Raw genomic sequence first — 20,151 nt, 5'->3', positions numbered from 1 at the left:
ACAATCACGGTGAGAAAAGTCAGATGGGCGCTGTGCCCGTTTGATGGGCTGAGGACAGGTGAGAGCGGATGGGGCTTGTCCACCGGGAGCAGCAGATTCCGGCCACACCAGCTTCCTGACCTGAGAGATGCCGCGCTCTCAGTGATGGCAGCCCTTGACCGCCATTCAGGGAGGACCAGGCATTTGCCAGAGTTAAGCCCCCGGGTGGCGGTGTGAGGCCGATTTGGAGGAGGCAGGGGCGGGGTGAGGGGGTGCTCCCACGCCCCCTCCCACGTCCCTTCCCTGACGCTGCCTGCCTGTCTTCCTGGGCCACCTCTGTGTGGGTCTTTCCCAGGGTGAGAGTGGGCTGGACCCTCACCGCCGGCTCATCTAATCCTTAAGTCTGGTTGCATCACCCACATTTCACAGCAAGGCCCGGCAAGGCCATGTGAGTCACCCAGCATCACACAGCAGTTTGGTGGCAGAGCAGGGACCCCAAGGCTAGAGCTATTTCTACTAGACGTGCTGCCTCAGCCGGGAGGCTGGGGAAACCCTGCCTACACCCAGGGTGGGGCTGCAGCCAGTCCCACCCTCCCTGGATCTGGACAAGGTGGAGAGTGGCCTTCTTGCATTCCCTTCTAGCCCGACTTGCCGGGTCTGCGCTGCTCTGTCCCCTCCCTCCACGCCTCAAGTGCACCCTCGGTCCTGGCTCCCAGCTCCCTCAGCTCTTCTCCAGCACTGGCTGGAGGCTTTTTAAAATATATACAATTTATGCAAGGCAAAATCTAAAGGACACAAAAGGACCCATGGTGAAAAATCCCTCCCCGTTCCCATTCCCCAGCCACCTAGTTCCCTGAAGGCAACTACCATTACTCAGCTTTCCAAAAATATTCTCTGCTCATATGTTCCCCCCCATAAAAATGGAAGCATCCAGCCACACTGCGCTGAACCTGGCTCGTTTTGCTTCAGTGACATGGCTTGGAGGGTTCCTTCCATTCAAGACCGGAGCATTCTGTTTCAGGCCTGCATGGTAATTTACTTAACTGGTCCCCTGCGGCCGCGCATTTGGGTTTTTTCCAGCCTTTGGTTTTTACAAGCAGTGCTGCTGTAGATAAAATTGGGTGGCATTACCTTCCAGGTAAATTCCTAGGGGTGGTGCTGCTGGGTGAAGGGTGTGTGCCTCTGAGGGTGGGAGAGAGCACCAAGTTGCCCTCCGTCAAGGTTGTGTGGAGTCACTTCCCCACTACCAGGGGTGGGTTCAACCGTGTCGTCGTTGTTCCCATAACCAAATGTCCCTACCCCCCATCCCCGCCCCCACCGTCAGCTGCTAACAGCTGTACGTGCTGGAGATCCCAAAGAGCAGAGCTCTGTGACTCCAAGGGTTCTAGGTGGTCTCTGGCCCCAGGGATACTTAAGTCCTTCATTAAATATCCCTGCCCTTTACTTCTTCAAACCTAAATTCAAAATGTTCTTTATGAAGCAAGTACTGCTTTATAAGTGAAAAGTGGCAAATGAAGAAGAAAAAAATTTAGACTCATTTCTTTGTCCCTTGATAAATTCAGCTGCCTTCCTGCCCACCTACCACCACTGTGCATGAGTGTGGGAAGGTATGTCTGAGGCTTTGCTAAGGCGAAAGGAACAAAATATATTTAGTGCCTGAGAGGAGCAAGGAACAAAAGAGCACCAGCCTCTGAACAGATGGGGAGGCTGAGGCCCGAGAAGGGGAGGGACACCGTTGACCAAGTATCCTTAGGTGTTGGTGCCACATGTCTGCCCTGAGCCTGAGGACCAGCCTGGATCCCCTGGTTGGGCTGAATCTTGCAGAGACTAGCCCTCGCCCAGCATCCTCACTGGTCAGGGTTCATAGTGTCCAAGGCTGCGGTGCAGAAGTAGTGAGTTGTCTCCTGCTCAAGGCTCACAGCTCCTAGTAGTGTTGTTACTGAAAGTGGAGTCCAGCTGCTCGCCACTCTAAAGCCAATTAAAAGGCAAGGTTGGTGGAAAGGAAAGTTTGCTTTATTTCAGAGGCCAGCAACCTGTGGGGGGAGGGCAGATTCCTGTCCAAAGGCCACCCCCCCCACTGACAATCAGTAGGCAAGAGCTTTTATAGACAGAGGGAGGGGGCTACATGCAGAAACAGCATTCAGTTCTGACAGTCATCTTGAAATTGGTCATGCAGTGGTTTAATCAGCATCGTCTTGTTTTTTTATTTTTTAAATTTTCTATTGATGTATAGTTGATTTACAATGTTGTGCTAGTTTCAGGTGTACAGCAAAGTGATTCAGTTATACATACATTTGTTCTTTTTCCAATTTTTTACCCATATAGGTTATTACAGAATATTGAGTAGAGTTCCCTGTGCTGTAGGTCCTTGTTGGTTATCTATTTTATATACAGTAGTGTGTGTATGTTAATCGTAAACTCCTAATTTATCCCCCTCCGCCCACCGCCATGTTTCCCCTTTGGTAACCATAAGTTTGTTTTCGAAATCTGTGAGTCTGTTTCTGTTTTATAAGTAAGTTCATTTGTATCATTTAAAAAAATTAGATTCCACATATGAGTGATATATATTTGTCTTTCTCTGTCTGACTTAACTTCACTTAGTATGATAATCTGTAGGTCCATCCATATTGCTGCATCCATATTGCTGCAACGAAATGGCATTATTTCGTTCTTTTTTATGGCTGAGTAATATTCTATTGTATATATGTACTACATTTTCTTTATCCATTCCTCTGTGGATGGACGTTTAGTTTGCTTCCACGTCTTGGCTATTGTAAATAGTGCTGCAATGAACTTTGGGGTGCATGTGTCTTTTTTTTATATATATTTATTTATTTATTTTTGGCAGCATTGGGTCTTTGTTGCTGTGCATGGGCTTTCTCTAATTGTGGTGAGCAGGGGCCACTCCTCGTTGTGGTGCACGGGCTTCTCATTGCAGTGGCCTCTCTTGTTGTGGAGCACGGGCTCCAGGCGCACGGGCTTCAGTAGTTGTGGCACATGGGCTCAGCAATTGTGGCTTGCAGGCTCCAGAGTGCAGGCTTAGCAGCTGTGGTGCATGGCCTAGTTGCTTCGCAGCACATGGGATCTTCCCGGACCAGGGCTCGAACCCGTGTCCCCAGCATTGGCAGGCAGACTCTTAACCACTGCGTCACCAGGGAAGCCCACATGTCTTTTTGAAGTATGGTTTTCTTCAGGTATATGCCCAGGAGTGTGATTGCTGGACCATATGGTAGCTCTATTTTTGTCTTTTTAAGGAACCTCCATACTATTCTCCATAGTGATTATACCAATTTACATTCCCACCAATAGCGTAGGAGGGTTCCCTTTTCTCCACACCCTCTCCAGCATTTATTGTTTGTAGACTTTTTGATATGGCCATTCTGACCAGTGTGAGGTGATACCTCATTGTAGTTTTGATTTGCATTTCTCTGATAATTAGTGATGTTGAGCATCTTTTCATGTGCTTTTTGGCCATCTCTGTGTCTTCTTTGGAGAAATGTCTATTTAGATCTTCTGCCCATTTTTTGATTGGCTTGTTTGTTTTTTTGACGTAGAGCATCTTGATTATTTTAAGTACAGTTAATCTTCAATTCCAGGGTTGGTTTATTCCCATTTCTTTGAGTCCAGCTCTCAGAACTGTGGCAGCTTATGTCATGGCTACAGCCTGGTCATCATGTAGTTAACTTCTTCCACCTGGTGGGGTTTTAGTATCTATAAGACAGCTCATAGGATATGGCTCAGAGTATTACCTATAGCCCTTGAGGAGGAACTAATGGCCCTTGACTATGCTTAATGACTAATCTATTATTATTTAGTCTTATTGGACTATTTTCCTTTGTTTCTTCATTTTCTCACTTCTCTGATTAAACTTACTCTTTGGCTAAAGTTTTTCCACACTCAAAAGGCAGGCTGAGGACATGTGGGGCAAGGACCATAGGGTCCTGCTCCATTTCAATACCCCCTTTTCTTTGATACTCCTCAGTCTTGAGGAGGGACAGGTACAAAACAAGAAAGGGAATAAAGTTTTGGATACAGAGGTTAATCATAGACTTGGTAGAGGAATTCTGTTTTAGTTCCATTTCTGTTCCAGGTTTCCCCAAATCTTTGAGTGAATGGCACGACAACTGCTCTCACTACTTCCTGCTGAAGTGGGGCGTAGTCCTGCCTAATTTTGGGAACGACACAGAGTTGGAAATAATCTCAAGTTCCAAGCTTAGCATCAGCATTTTTTTTTAAATTTACTTATTGGCTGCGTTGGGTCTTTGTTACTGCGTGCGGGCTTTCTCTAGTTGTGACGAGTGGGGGCTACTCTTTGTTGCAGTGTGCGGGCTTCTCATTGTGGTGGCTTCTCTTGTTGCAGAGCACAGGCCCTAGGTGCGCAGGCTTCAGTAGTTGTAGCATGCAGGCTCCGTAGTTGTGGCTCGCAGGCTCTAGAGCGCAGGCTCAGTAGTTGTCTCGCACGGGCTTAGTTGCTCTGCAGCATGTGGGATCTTCCCGGACCAGGGATCGAATCCATGTCCCCTGCATTGGCAGGTAGATTCTTAACCACTGCGCCACTGGGGAAGTCCCCAACATTTTATATTATGAAAACATTAACTCTCTCTTTGATTACTTGTCATAGTACCCGGACAAACATTTGAAAATTAGTAGACATATTACAATGAGGATAACAATCAAAATGCATCTTTGTATTATTCTCTGAATGTGTTTTTTTTTTTTTTCCTTAATGGTTAAAGCAGATATACAATGTATGTTTACTAGGCCACAAACAGGCTGTTTTAGTTAGTCTAAAGTTCAAATTAAATCATGTGTAAGCCAGAATGACTTCCCCATACCTCAATATGTGAAAATTTCTTCCATCATTTCGCCCCCACTTTAATTGCAAATATTTGCACAGAAAGCATTGATAATCAATATATTTTTCCAGCACTGCCAGATGTAGCTCCATTGCCTGCTCTGGGTTCATTCATGTCCCTCAGTGCTAGACCTACTTTTTGGTTATATATTGGCCTAGTTATCCATGATGGGGGAAAACTAATCAGACATAACAAACTAATACAGGGGTATGCTGATGGGGAAACATTTTATAGGCTACACATTTTAGCACTAATACCCAATTGTCACACAAGCATTGTACATGTGCTTTTATTTTTAAAAATATTTATTATTTATTTGGTTGCATTGTGTCTTGGTTGCGGCAGGTGGGCTCCTTAGTTGCGGCTCGAAGGCCCCTTAGTTGTGGCTTGCCAGCTCCTTAGTTGCGGCTTGTGGGCTCCTTAGTTGTGGCATGCAAACTCTTAGTTGCGGCATGCATGTGGGATCTAGTTCCCAGACCAGGGATCAAACCTGGGCCCCCTGCATTGTGAGCATGGAGTCTTAACCTCTGTGCCACCAGGGAAGTCCCTGTACATGTGCTTTTAGTAGTAAACTTAAAGCCAGCAGTGATACACATCATAAGTAATTATGCTCTATGATAACTAGCCAATTTTTTCCATCCTAAACATTGGGGTCAAAATTATGGTTTGAGGGACTTCCTTGGCAGTCCAGTGGTTAAGACTCTGCACTCCTAATGCAGGGGACACGGGTTCAATCCCTGGTCAGGAAACTAAGATCCTGCATGCTGCACAGCGCAGCCAAATATATATATACATATGGTTTGAAGCAAAACAATAGCTTTTCATTAGAATTCTTTAAATTTCTTACCCAGTTCAGCAGTATGATCTGAAAGTTATCAAATGTTGTCCATATAATTTAACTTACGAAATCCTAGTTGCTTTAATATTTCTTCTGAGATGCCTAGGGGCCTTTTGGAATACTCAAAGTTGGCTAGAGAAAGAAACTTACAGGCTTCTCTGGTGGCGCAGCGGTTAAGAATCCGCCTGCCAATGCAGGGGACACAGGTTCGAGCCCTGGTCTGGGAAGATCCCACATGCTGTGAAGCAACTAAGCCGGTGCACCACAACTACCGAGCCTGTGCTCTAGAGCCTGCAGGCCACAACTACTGAAGCCCGCGCGCCTAGAGCCCGTGCTCTGCAACAAGAGAAGCCACTGCAATGAGAAGCCTGCACACTGCAACGAAGAGTAGCCTCTGCTACTAGAGAAAGCCCATGCACAGCAATGAAGACCCAATGCAGCCAAAAAATTAATTAATTAATTAATTAATTAATTAATTTAAAAAATATTGGTGTTATTAAAAGAAAAAAGAAAGAAACTTACAATCTGTTATTAAAAGCAGCTCAGTATTCCAGGAAAATTTTGTTCTCTTAACAGGGAGAAAGAAACCAAATTCCAGTCTTTACCAGCTTGCTATAGATATTAACCTAATTAAATCCAATCTAATCTTAATCACTCCTGACAGTGTACAAAATTCTTTTCTCAAAGTTCCCTTTTTTTGCAAACTTTTTATCACTTTTGTATCCATATGATTTCCCCATCCAGAAATAACCAGCTCTAGGACAAGATTATTACCATCATTTTTCCTCAACAAAAATATCTCCATTCTTTATACCTTCTCTGCCGACCATGCATATCCTACTTGCTTTACACACTGAAATGCTTCCCTTATCATTTTTAGTAGCTTTAATTACATATTTCAGTTTTTAACACTTAAAAGCCTTAACAAAACCAAGAAGTAAGTAATTGAACTGTTATACCAGCATTTACTGATTGGCAAACTTAAGAACATATTCTGGGACTTCCCTGGTGGCGCAGTGGTTGAGAATCCACCTGCCAATGCAGGGGACACGGGTTCAATCCCTGGTCCGGGAAGCTCCCACATGCTGTGGAGCAACTAAGCCCATGCACCATAACTACAGAACCTGTGCACTAGAGCCTGCGAGCCACAACTACTGAGCCCGCCTGCCACAACTACTGAAGCCCGTGCAACTAGAGCCCATGCTCTGCAATAAAAGAAGCCACCGCAATGAGAAGCCCGTCCACTGCAACGAAGAGTAGCCCCCACTCGCCACAACTAGAGAAAGCCCGCACCCAGCAATGAAGACCCAACACAACCAAAAATAAAATAATTAATTTTAAAAAAGAACATATTCCATAACCTCTAAAAACTTACATTTTTTCGCATAGCATAGTTTCTCTTTATTGTGGTACAAGATGCATGTTTAATAAACCCAAACATCTTTTGAAGTTCTACTAATTAACCCAAGGCTGAAGTCGCAGGCAAAGTGGGCTGTGTTTGTATTTCAAGGACATGATAAGAGTTAACTTCAAGTTTTCTCCTAGGCATATTTTTGTTCTCTGAGGGTCAGAATTCTGAAAAGAGTATTTTATCAAGCTAGCTTTCTCTAACTGCTGATGCAAAAAGAACCAGAAGAATTTCAAAACTCTTTTGTAATTTCAAAAGAGTTTCATCTTAACCAATTTTCTCCAGAGTCTAAAGAATACTGTTGTCTTAGATTGGTAAAAAAAAAATTATCTTTGGGACTTCCCTGGTGGTCCAGTTCTTGAGACCCTGTGCTTCCACTGCAGGGGACACAGGTTCGATCCCTGGTCGGGGAACTAGGATCCTGTATGTCAAGCAGTGTGGCCAAAAAAAATTGTCTTTTTTCTTTAGTCATAATCTCATAGCTAAAATTTTTCCAGTCACACAAATGGAATATACACTCACACACCAGAAGACAGAACTGTCACAAATCCTCCAAGAGGATGACTGATACAGAGTCCCAAACAAATATTTCCCCAACACAAATGGTCCTCAGTGTCAGACACATGTCAGAACCAATTGGCAAAATGCCCAAATAGCACTTTGTGCTCAAAATAGAAGTTTGCCTGGGTACACACCAGTGGACTTTGTCTTGGAGCTTGTCAGCTCGTCTAGATGCATGTTTCCGTTCCACCGAGGAAAAACGTACATTGGCAGCCAGTGCCGAGCAGGGGAGAAACAGGGAGGATTCCCGAAACAAATGGTTTTGGCAGCTGCTAGGAACGTCCCCCCAAATCCCTCTCTCAGGACCAGCTAGCCACGAGTGGCGGGCTCCTCGCAGCCATCCCAGCACATGGTCATGGTGGGCGAGTCTGCTCGGGAAAACCCCAGGGAGCCAGGTGCTGTGAGAGTGCAGCAGCCCTACGTCAGGTGCCAAAAACTGTTACTGAAAGTGGGGATCCGGCTGCTCCCTGCCGTAAAGCCAATTAAGAGGCAAGTTTGGGGCTTCCTTGGTGGCGCAGTGGTTGAGAATCTGCCTGCCAGTGCAGGGGACACGGGTTCGAGCCCTGGTCTGGGAAGATCCCACATGCCGTGGAGTAACTAGGCCCGTGAGCCACAACTGCTGGGCCTGCGCGTCTGGAGCCTGTGCTCCGCAACAAGAGAGGCCGCGATAGTGAGAGGCCCGCGCACCGCGATGAAGAGTGGCCCCCACTTGCCGCAACTAGAGAAAGCCCTCGCGCAGAAACGAAGACCCAACACAGCCATAAATAAATAAATAAATAAATAAATAAATAAATAAATAAATAAAATTTAAAAAAAAAAAAAGCAAGTTTGGTGGAAAGAAAAGTTTACTTTATTTTGGAGGCTGGCAATCTGGGGGGAGGGCAGATTCCTGTCCAAAGGCCAGTTTCCCCCCACTAACAATCAGTGGGCAAGAGCTTCTGTAGGTGAAGGGGAGGGGCTACTTGCAGAAACAGCACAGTCAGCTCTGACAGTCATCTTGAAATTGGTCATGCAGTGGTCTGATCAGTGTCATCTTGATTGTTTAAGTACAGTTAGTCTTCAGTTCAAGGGTCGGTTTGTTCACATTTCTTTCAGGCCAGTTCTTGGAATTGTGGCAGCTTATGTCATGGCTACAGCCTGGTCATCATGTAGTTAACTTCTTCCACCTGGTAGGGGTTTTAGTATCTGTAAGACAGCTCACAGGATATGGCTCAGAATATTATCTATAGCCCTTGAAGAGGAACTAAAGGTCCTTGACTATGCTTAATGACTAAACTATTACTATTTTCTCTTGTTGGACTTGTTTAGACTCTTAGACTTTTAGTCTTGTTTCTGCATTTTCTCACTTATCTGATTAAACTTACTGTTTGGCTAAAGTTTTTCCACAGACAAAAGGCAGGCTGAGGACATGGGCAGCAAGGATCATAGGGTCCTGCTCCATTTCAGGGTCAGGCCCAGCCTGGACTCACTGCCCCTTTGAAGACCAGGCCCCTAGCTCTCTGTGTCCTGTCTCCTAACTACTGAGCCATTCTTGTCCAGGGTGGCGACGAGGACTGGGGGATGGGAGTAGGGCAGTGCCTGCCCTGGCCCGGGGGCAGCACATGGCCTAGATTGGACAGCCGTGATGCCTGCTGACAGATCCATGGTACACACAGCCACCCCGATGTTCACGCAGATTGCGGTGCTCTGACCTGTGAGCCAGGAAGCCACATGTCTGGGACTCAGGAGATACGTAAGCGGCTAATGGAGGCTTTGAGGCTGGGCACCAGGGCAGCCAGAAGGGCATTTACAGGAGCCCAGTACCTCAGAGATCTGAGGAGGCGCTGAGCCTGGGCGGGAGGTAGGAGGGGGCCTGCTGCCAGCTTCCCGAGGGTCTCGGGTCCAGGCTTCAGGTGGGGGGGTTCAGGGAGGTTCTAGGGGCTGAGACCAGGGGTTCTGCGTCAATTGGGGATTGGGCGGGAGCTGAGGTGGGTCTTTTGCACCAGGTGCAAGGATTCAGCTGTGTCAGGGTGGGCAGTACCGAGGTGGGCAGATTGAGAAGCTTTCTAGGGTTCATCATTGAGCCCCAGGGTGCCAGGTCCTGGGGAGGGGGAGGGCAGGACATGCACAAAGATAAGCCTGATTGCTGGCTTTGAGGAGCTGTGTGTGTCTGTGAAGCAAACTGCGGATTTATATAAAGCAAATATGTAATTACGTGGCCCTAGGTTTTAGCTCTAAGAGTCCAGGAGCACAAAAACAGTTGTAGGCACCATGGTTCTGGTGGTTGCAGCAGGCTTCTGAGAAGAGGTGCCCACACTTGAGCTGGATGACGGACTTAGGGGAGAGGGGAAGGACAGGATGTGGAGTGAAGAGCTTATGGCGGAGAGACCGGGAGGTGGGCATGAGGGGTGCTACAGGGTGGCTCTTGGGGTTACCCTAGGGATGGGGAGCCAGTCTCTGAGCCCCCATCCAATGCGAGGCCCACAGCAAGTTGGGGCCCCAGGCCTGGAATGGGGCATGCGGGGAGCTGCCCTCATCTCCAGGATCTCTCTCCTGCCCTCCCAGCGCATGAGCAGCCGGCCTGCTGACCGCCGCTCCACACCTGTCCACCCCGCAACGGCCACACCATGTCTGGCTCCTACGACGAGGCCTCGCTAGCTCCGGAGGAGACCACCGACAGCTTCTGGGAGGTGAGGCTTAGATGCTCCCCAGGTCCTGGGGACCAGGCAGCCTGGCTGCATGGAGGCCCAGGCTCCCACCCACCCGTGACCTCAGATCTTGCTCCCCAGCCCCACGGACCCCTCCAAAGCCCTCCATGTCCAGCGGGCAGTTGTTGCCACCAAGTGGTTCCTACAGACCATTGAGCCCAGAGCCCCTCTGCCCCACAGCTGCCCCTGGAGAGATCCTGTGGAATTTATGATGCGGAACAGGGCCCTCCTGACCCTCTGCTCTGGGGGCCCCGGCTGAGACTCCTCGTGCTTCACGCAGGCAGGTGCAGCACTTTACAGCTTACGTGGCCTTTCACAGCTGTGCCCCGCCTTCTACCCTATGCAGTGGGCAGGGGGCGGAGCACTGGTCACAGAGAAGTGTTACGAGTTCAGGGAGCCCCACAGCGACAAAGAGGTGGAGCCAGCATTGCAGGAGCCTCCCAAAATATTTGAGACCCAGAAAGAAATTTTCCATCGGCTTCCAAAACCCGAAGTGAAAACTGCCAAACCTAAATTAATAAGTGTTTAATGAGATGTCTACAAAACATAATATTATGTCAAGAAGCTGCAGCTCAGCTCAACGCTTATATGAGTCTATATAAATATAATAGATTTACCACGGCAAGTACAAAATGAATAATTCATTTGAGTCTAAGTCCAAATTATAAATATCCTTCTGCACTTGGTGGCAGTGAGGAAATTCTGTTTAAAGTGGGATGAGGGAGGGTATAGACGGTGGGGTGTGAGGGGGGTGTCCAAGCCTCCGTCAGCGAGAGGGTGCAGAGCCCCCAGGGTGTGAGCGCGGGGCGGCCGGGGTGGCCCAGCGGGCGCCCCCTGCAGGACAGGGTGGCCAGGGCGGCCGGGCGGGCGAGGCGGGGAGCCCGCGGGAGTCGTGCTCGCTGCTCGGCCGCCAGGTGGGGAACTACAAGCGGACGGTGAAGCGCATCGATGACGGGCACCGGTTGTGCAACGACCTGATGAACTGCGTGCAGGAGCGCGCCAAGATCGAGAAGGCGTATGCGCAGCAGCTCACCGACTGGGCCAAGCGCTGGCGCCAGCTCATCGAGAAAGGTGCCCCTCCCCCTCCTGCCCCATGCCCAGCCCGTGCGCACACCCCAGGCGCTAACCGGCCCCCCACTGTCTGGGTCCCGGGAGCGCCCTGCCTCTGGATGCACCTGCACCCCCCAGTCGCCGGGCCCTGCCCTGCACATTTCCCCTCCCAAACCACGCAGGCCTCCCCTGTCCCCGGTCAGCTCTACTTTCTGCAATTTTAGGTTGGATTAAAAACAACTTTTTATTTTGAAATAATTTAAGCTTAGAGAACAGTTGCTAGAACAGTACAGAGAATTACATACCTTTCACCCAGACTCACCAGCTCACATTTTACTACGTTTGTTTTCTCACTCCCTCTCTATTTATAGGCATATCTTTTCCGAACCATTTAAGTTAGAGACATGCCCCTTCACCCTAAATTCTTCATGTAGCACCAAAGAATAAGAACATTTGTTTACATAACCATAGTTCAACTATCAAATTCAGGGCGTTTAATGTGGCCCATATGCAAATTTTATTATAGCAATTGTTCTTGCTGGTCCAGATCCTGTGGGATGTCTGGTCCCAGTGGCTTCCTGTTATCTGTCACCAGTTGGTTCTTCAGTTTTACGTTCAGTCAACATTCCCGGAGCACCAACTGTGTGCCTGGTGCTGTGCTGGCTTGTGAGAGCTCATGGGGGTCCAGGCTGCCGCCCATGGGGCTCACAAGCTGATGGGGGAGACAGGGAGTAGGCCCAGAGACGGACGCTGTAAGAACAATTCATGAGGGCTGGAGGCCGAGGTGTGTGAGGATAGAGTACTCAGAAAAGGCTTCCTGAAGGAGGTGGCTGTTCTTCGGCCCTGGAAGATGGATAAAACTATAGGGAGAGCAGAGGAGGGCATTTCTGCTGCCATGGGAAGTATGGGGAAAGCCTCAGAAAAAGGAGGCGTGAGGCGGGCCTCTGGGCCGGGGGTAATGAGGACCCGGTGACCGCATGGCCATTTCCTCAGGCCCACAGTATGGCAGCCTGGAGCGGGCCTGGGGTGCCATGATGACGGAGGCGGACAAGGTGAGCGAACTGCACCAGGAGGTGAAGAACAGCCTGCTAAACGAGGACCTGGAGAAGGTCAAGAACTGGCAGAAGGATGCCTATCACAAGCAGATCATGGGCGGCTTCAAGGAGACCAAGGAGGCTGAAGACGGCTTCCGCAAGGCCCAGAAGCCCTGGGCCAAGAAGATAAAGGAGGTGCCTGGTGGGCGGCTGCCACGGAAGGGGCGAGGCTGGGCAGCTGGGCTCAAGAGTGGCAGACTGATCAGAGGGAGGGTTTCTACGGATGTGGCAGGCGGTGCATTGCCCGCTGGTATTGGGCCCACAGGGGAGCAGCACTGCCTGCCAGAAAGAAACATCCACAGATAGGGCAGGCCCTGCAGTGCCCGATGGGAGGGAGTCCACAGGGGCAGGCAGGCAGTGCAGGGAAATGCACAGATGGGTGGGTGCTGCTCCTGAATACCTGGAGCTGGGGCCTGCATCCCTTCCGCCTTTTAAGAATGTGTGCTCACAGCTCCCGGTGGAGCGGGCAGGTGGGAGGAGTTGAGAGTGAACACATTTGCTTCTGCTTACACCCTGCCCCCTCTCCCCGCTCCCCACAGTTAGAGGCAGCCAAGAAGGCCTACCATCTGGCCTGCAAAGAAGAGAAGCTGGCCATGACCCGGGAGATGAATAGCAAGACGGAGCAGTCGGTCACACCCGAGCAGCAGAAGAAGCTGCAGGACAAAGTGGACAAGTGCAAGCAGGATGTGCAGAAGGTGCTGGTCGGGCTGGGGTCTCAGGGCCCCTTGGAGTGGGTGGCAGCTGGGAGCTGCAGGCCTGGGTCTCACCACCACCACCCCCCGCCTTGCCCTGGTTCCTATAGATGCAGGAGAAGTATGAGAAGGTGCTGGATGACGTGGGCAAGACCACACCCCAGTACATGGAGGGCATGGAGCAGGTGTTTGAACAGTGCCAGCAATTTGAGGAAAGGAGGCTGGTCTTCCTCAAGGAGGTGCTGCTAGACATCAAACGTCACCTCAACCTAGCTGAGAATAGCAGGTAGCTGGGCGTGGCGGCACGGTGGGCACAGGCAGAGGCAGCAGGGCATCCTGGGCCCTATGTTATAGTGACAGGAAGGGGAGGGCAGAGCTGCAGGGGCCAGTGGCTGCCTGGGTTTAAGCTGACGCACACCAGATACTCAAGAAACATGCTTGGATGGATGGGTGAGTGGCTAAGGTGGGGATGGAGAAGGTGCCCACTGGGCATACCTGGAGCTGCCCACTCAGAGATTGCTCCTTTGGAAGCAGCCTGATTCCCACCTGGGGGGCACGCCAGCACCCTGGTCTCCTGAACAGGCTCTGGCCCTCACTGAGGCTGAGACGGGGCCATGGTGCATCTTGCCCTGCACCTCTCCATCTCCCCCGTGCACAGCTATGTTCAAGTGTACCGGGAGCTGGAGCAGGCCATCCGGGGGGCCGACGCCCAGGACGACCTCAGATGGTTCCGCAGCACCAGCGGCCCTGGCATGCCCATGAATTGGCCCCAGTTTGAGGTGAGGATGTGTGGGGATGGGGAAGGGGAATCTGAAACAGCAGGAAGGAGCCTCGGGGGGCAGCCCTCCAGCCTGACTGCTCCCCTGACGCCCCCCAGGAGTGGAACCCAGACCTCCCGCACACCACCACCAAGAAGGAGAAACAGTCCAAGAAGGCAGAGGGGGTAGTGCTGACCAATGCTGCTGGGATGGTGGAGTCCACATCCCAGGCTGGGGACCGTGGCAGGTAAGTGCCTCCTATGGAGCTTCCTGGGGGCCAGGGTGGTCCACACACTGGGACAGCTGAGTTTTACCTCAGGAGACAAGAAATGGTCTAAATCATGGCAACCCTGGGCTCCTCTCAAAGGTAGTGATAGATAACCCTGTGAGAGCACCTACTGTGTGCCAGGCACCGTTCTAAGCATTTTCCATAAATTAGCTCCTTGATGTCTCTCAACACTCTGAGGAGTGTGTGAATATTCCCATTTTACAGATGGAGAAATCAACACCCAGAGAGGTTAAGTGACTTGCCCAAGGTCATACAGCTAGTTAGTAAGCCTCAGAGCCAAGATATGATGCCCAAGAGGTCTGGCTCCAGAATCCTCACTCATATATTTGCCTTGGCCTTATTTCTTTCTTTTCTTGTTTTTTTTTTTTTCTTCCAGTTTTATTGAGATATAATTGATACATAGCACTGTATAAGGTTAAGGTGTACAGCATAATGATCTGATTTACATACATCATGAAATGATTAGCACAATAAGTTTAGTGAACATCCATCATCTCATATAGATACAAAGTTAAAGAATTAGAAAAAAAATTGTTTTCCTGGTGGTGAGAACTCTTAGGATTTACTGTGTAACTTTCATAGGTAACATACAGCAATGTTAATTATCTTTATCATGTTGTACATTACATCCCTAGTACTAGTAATCCTCACTCTTAGCCACTGGGTTGTAATGCCCCTCTCAGATGAGGGGTCAGATGTTCTCTGGGGTCTCTTTCAGCACCTCCTCACTCAAGGGCTGAGTAATGCTAATAGTCCTGCCTCCCATCTGGTTAAAGAGCTGTCAGTGAGGGTCACTGGCTCCGGACCCCGTTTTACAAGGCCCATCCTTGCTCCAGCCTTGGTGGAATTTAGGGTCAGGGCTCTGGTTGGGAGGAGGGGGCAGCCCTGAGGACAGGGTGAGAGGCCACTTATGCTGGGTCCTCTCTCTGCGTCTCAGTGTTAGCAGCTACGACAGGGGCCAGACTTACGCCACTGAGTGGTCGGACGACGAGAGCGGGAATCCATTTGGGGGAAATGAGGCCAACGGGGGCTCCAACCCCTTCGATGAAGACGCCAAGGGAGTGCGTGTGCGGGCGCTCTACGACTACGACGGCCAGGAGCAGGACGAGCTCAGCTTCAAGGCTGGTAAGGGGGCGGGGCCTGGCGCATGGGCGTGGCCAAGACCTGGAGGGCGACCTGTGCCTCGGGGGCGAGACTTCAATTGGAGAGCAAGGGCAGGGCCTGAGAGTGGCAAGTGGGTGCCAGGGGCAGAATCTGGACCTGAGAATAGGGTGGGGGTAGGGCCAGAACTTGGATTGGGGGCGGAGCCTGAGGGCAGGGCTGCCAGGAGGACGGACAGGACTAGGGCAATGAAGCTGGAGGCGGGGCCTGGGTTTCCGGGGTGGAGCCGAGATTAGGTGGTTGGCTGGGCCGCCCGTGGGTGTTGAGGTGTGGTTGGGGCTGGTCTCCGGGGGCTGGCATCCGGGCAGTAATGGGCGGGGCACTGGGGTCGGCCCAGTGTAATCAGAGGGCTTACCCGGCAGGTGGGGGTGGGGGTCAGTCCTCTCTGAGTTCCCGTCAACCAGCTCCTCTGTGTCAACCTCCCTAGGAGATGAGCTCACCAAGCTTGGCGAGGAGGACGAGCAGGGTTGGTGCCGCGGGCGGCTGGACAGCGGGCAGCTGGGCCTCTATCCTGCCAACTACGTGGAGGCCATCTAGCTACCCTGCTCTCCTCCACATCACCCCCACTCCTCACCCACCGCCTCCCCTCCCTGCCCACTCTTGTCCTCCTCCCCTCGCCATAGAGTTCCAGACATATTTTCCAATCAAGCTTTTATTTTTTTAAAAGTCAAAACAGAACAAAACAAAAAAATACTAAGAGACAGAGCATTTGCCTGGAGGCCAGGGTGGTGGGACTTGGGGTGATGGCCCCAGGGTAGGTGAGGATCTTAGGACTTAGCCCAACAGCGACATCACAACATCCGCTCTTCAGATCCCACCAAAGAGTCTCCTTAGCCCAGATGGGTGTCTCCTGGACCCTTCCATCCTGCCTCAGTCCCTCCAGCCTTCCCCTCCCCACCCCAGGCTGCCAGCACCTGTGCCCATTCTCTAGGCCTGGTTTTATGACCTCTGCCTCCTGCCCAACCCTGCTCCCCTCCACCACCTCCCTATTCTCAAAGACCTCCCCTGCAGACCACCGAGAAGGGGGCCTCCTCTTTAGTCTTCCACTCTGCCTGGGGAGTGCCCTTCTCCTAGCCTCGCCCCTCAGGACTGGTGGGGCTGGAGGAGGGATAGTCACCCTCTTCTCCCATAGAGCTTTCCAGGGGGCCCTAGACTCCCCAGGACATGAAGAGGGGTGAGCTGGAGTTGGGGACAGTGTGACTGGGGTGTAGGAGGGTGAGTGAACGGGGAGCAGGCTCAGCGGAAGGACCAGGAGGACCCTGCTGGGGCCCTTCTCTGCCGCTGTCAGTACTTCCGGCACAGGCTCTTCCTCAGACCCCGCCCCCCTCTCGTAAGGCCTCAGGCCGGGGGGAGGGGCCCCAAAGCCCAGGGGGGAGGGGCCCCAAAGCCCAGGGCAAAGCCAACAACAGTAGCAGCCTCCTCCCTTTCCTGGGGAGGAGGGCCTCTTGCCATCCCTCTCTCCCTCCCTCCCTCCCTCCATGTCCATCTAAAACCGTAGAACCACTGGGCTAAGCTGGCCTCCCATGCCTCTCTCCCCTGCTCTGGCCTGCCTGGGGAGGCACTGGGGACCCGGTGCCTGTGGCCAATGGGAGAGGCGTGGGTTTGCAGGAGGGAGGAGCCCTGGCCTCAGAAGCAGGACAGTCGCCAGGTCTTTCTTCCTTGTCCCCTCTCACCCAACCCCAGCCCCTGGCAGCCCCTCCTGCTGGCAGCCCCTCCATCTCTCCAAGCCTGGGTCTCAGTTAAAGGACTTTTGTGGGTGGGAGGAGGCAAAGGGCCTCCCACAAGAGCAGGAGTGTTTCCTGTGGTTGGTGAAAGGAAGTGGTGCTGGATTACCAGGTATTCGTACCAGGTACCAACCAGCCTGGCCCATAGGAGTGGGGCGAGGGTGCTTGAGAAGCCGACCAGGGCAGGACAAGACCCAATGAGGTAGGGGAATGATGGCAAGAGGAGTCTCTCGGGGACCTCCAGGGTGAGGCCGTGAGACTTCCTGCAGCACCAGGCGAGGTTACTGCTCACAGCTGATGCTACTTCTGAGCTTCGGGCGTGCAGACACCCTACCCGCTCAGCTCCAGCAGCACCTGGACCCCGGGCCTCCAGGTAAAGACAGTGTGATACCCCAGCCCCTCCGTCAGCCTCAGTCCTCTTTTGCTCCGTGCTTCTTCTCCCAGCAGCCCACTCAGGAAGTCGCAGACCCCAGCCTCAAGGCCCTGAGCCTGGTCATGTGGGCACAGAGGACCTGGGCAGAGTCACAGGGGCCTGAGCTGGCGCAGGCCTCCCTTGGGGCCAGGGGAGTTGGGGGTTTGGGGACAGTGGCACCCACAGGGTCGGGCAAACTCCCCTGTCAGCACCCCTGTTCTTGTTACTGTCTGCTTTCTGGGCCTCTGCTGCAGCCTGAGATGTGCCCTAGGCCCCTCAGAGCCTGAAGTAAGATTTCGGAAGCCTCAGGCCTCCAGACTCCAGAACAAAAGCCTCTTCAGGCTCTCCCCAAGGGCAGGAGTTGGGGTTGGAGGCCTCTGCCCCTTCGAAGGCAGGAAGCGAGCACATGTGCACCTTGGGCCTGGACTCCGCCTCTCTGTGCCCGCGGCTTCCCGGTACCTGGGGAGGGGCTGTGGCCCTGGCTGGACCCCAGGCCTGTCCCCCTCAGCACTCCAGCTGCCCACTCCGGGGTGGGGGCTCGAAACCCATTCCTTCTGAGCAACCACCTCCACGGCCCTGTTGGGGACCACTCCCTCTCAGTCCCCCGGCTCCTCAGGACCCCAGGGCAGGAGGGTCTCCCGCCCAGAAGTCCCCCTGAGCCCCACCTGTCAGTGCTGGTGTCGGGCACTCAACACCGAGCGTAGCGGCCTCGCCCACCGCCTCCTGTAGCCCCCGTCCGCCCCCTGGATGCTCCGCGGGGCGCCCTGCGGGGCTCGGCGTGTACCGTGTTTTGTCCCCAGTTAAGCGCCCTTTCTGCGGCCTGGCTCTGCGAGGAGCCGGGGCTGCCCCGCCGCCTGCCACCCTAGGCTTCCTGACTCCATTAGTCCAACACCTGTGAAACTCCGAGAAGTGCTGTGGTCTCAGCAATGCACCTGTTTTGTACATGATTGTGTAATTTAAAGGTATATAAATACAAATATATATATATATAAGTTGTGATTGTATGACTGTGGATAAAATCCAGAACTGTGTCACCCTGGCTGGACGTTGTCATCCTGAGTCTTGTGTGTCTTGCGAGCGCTCTGAGAGTTGCCTGCGGTTGGACGTCTGTTGGGGAGCACGCTGGGTACTGTCCTGGCGACCACTGCGGGCTGGGGGCCTGAGGGCTGGTCCCTTCACCTTCCAGGGCCCCGGGTCCTGTCTGTACAGGGAAAGTCACAGCAGATGCTCTCTAAGGCTCCAAGGCTGTGGCCTTTAGAGTCCCGGGTGCCTGGTGATGAGCACTGACCAGGAGACCTGGGGCATCCGGGGTCCCAAACTCACGGTTCAAGGGTGAATTTGACCCCTAAATAGGTTTCCATTTTTAAAGTAAAATTCTAAAAGTGGCCGCTGAGGCCTGTGGCTCCTGGCTGTTCACAGTCCCAGGCTCCCTGTGGTGTGACATCAGGCCATGCCACACTTTCCTGTGTCCTGCCTGACCTCTGACAGCATTTCTGTGTGGGGCCCCTTTGGGGGCAGGACAGGGGCTCTGGGCTCCTAACTCTGTTATACCCGGGGCTCAGCCCCCAGCCCAGCTTCAGCTCCAGTCCCAGCCCCTGCTCCAGCCTCCCCACTCCAGCCAGATCCCCTCTGGGGCAGGGCAGGAGTCCCTGTCCCAGTCCTGCCATCAGGTCACTGTGTCCCCACCCCGGGTCTCAGCCTCCCCCATCTGGTTAGATGTCTCTCTGACGCCCTTCTGGCCTTGACAGCCTGACAGGGTCCTGACACAAACCCATCGTTCAAGGCAAATATACTATAGTCCCCTCACCCCTACTGTTTTCCCCCAGCCTCGGGGCATGCTCAGGGCAGGGAGAAAAGGTCCATTTGGGGATTGGATCTGTTCTCTCCCCCATATTCTTCATCCCGCAGATCCACCTTCAGGGACAAACCCCTGGTTTTAGCCAGAGGACTCTTCAAGTAAAGATAAAAGTTTGCCTTCTTTGGACAGGCTGTTCCATGCAGTTATGGGGAGCCCTGGAGGCAGGCTCCCCTGCAAAAGGTCAGGGAGTACCTAGGCTAGATGGAGTCCTGACAGGCAGGTGTGTGAAGGAGGAAGAGGATTCAGGAGGTGTCACTGAATGGGTGTGTGCCTCTGCGCCTCGTGCAGATCCACACAGCAGGGAGCTGCCCCACCCAAGCCCCCCGCAGCTCCACGTTCTGGAGCGGCTCCAGCTCCCCACTCCTCGCCCCTAATCCTCCTCCCTCCCTCCCAGCCCCAGCCTCAGCCTGAGATCGGAGGCCTCTCCAGGCCCAGGCCCAGCTGGGGACATGCAAGCAGGTGGCTCCAGGGACTTGGGGGCAGGGTGGGCAGGCCGGAGACAAAACCAGTTCAGCAGAGCCGAGCTGGGTTCTGGCCAGGGCCCAGTCTGCCCCCTCCCCGGGGGTGGGCAGACAGCAGGGGCCCAGCGAGGCACTGGCCTGGGGCAGGGCCTCCTCCTCCTCCCAGTGCAATCCCAGCTGACAGATGCCAAGGTGCTGTTTGCTCACTGCCAGGAGTAAACTTTCTTCTGGAGACAATAAAATTGCTGCGGGCAGAAGGTGCAGTACAGGGCAGCATTTAACCCTCAGTGGTCTGGGTGGCGCTGGGCTGTCTCCCGGAAGCC

The 20,151-nt window shown here is 52.6% G+C and overlaps 1 protein-coding gene across 2 annotated transcripts in view; it reads left to right on the top strand.

Moving 5' to 3' along the window:
- PACSIN1 (protein kinase C and casein kinase substrate in neurons 1) overlaps positions 1-18,550 on the top strand; it is a 64,031-nt gene extending 45,481 nt beyond the window's left edge. For both annotated transcript variants that reach the window (XM_082415066.1, XM_082415067.1), the window contains exons 2-10: positions 10,187-10,311; positions 11,244-11,400; positions 12,373-12,608; positions 13,013-13,168; positions 13,276-13,451; positions 13,824-13,944; positions 14,043-14,170; positions 15,150-15,337; positions 15,801-18,550. In XM_082415066.1, the coding sequence (XP_082271192.1) occupies positions 10,249-10,311; positions 11,244-11,400; positions 12,373-12,608; positions 13,013-13,168; positions 13,276-13,451; positions 13,824-13,944; positions 14,043-14,170; positions 15,150-15,337; positions 15,801-15,910 (1,335 nt within the window). In that variant the 5' untranslated portion in view covers positions 10,187-10,248 and the 3' untranslated portion in view covers positions 15,911-18,550. The remainder of the gene's footprint in view (positions 1-10,186; positions 10,312-11,243; positions 11,401-12,372; positions 12,609-13,012; positions 13,169-13,275; positions 13,452-13,823; positions 13,945-14,042; positions 14,171-15,149; positions 15,338-15,800) is intronic.
- The last annotated feature ends 1,601 nt before the right edge of the window (positions 18,551-20,151 follow it).

The sequence above is a fragment of the Balaenoptera physalus genome (assembly GCF_965194825.1).
Source record: "Balaenoptera physalus genome assembly, chromosome: 11".
Taxonomy (NCBI): domain Eukaryota; kingdom Metazoa; phylum Chordata; class Mammalia; order Artiodactyla; family Balaenopteridae; genus Balaenoptera; species Balaenoptera physalus.
Note: the sequence above shows the minus strand (reverse complement) of the source record. Positions and strands in the feature narration are given on the sequence as shown.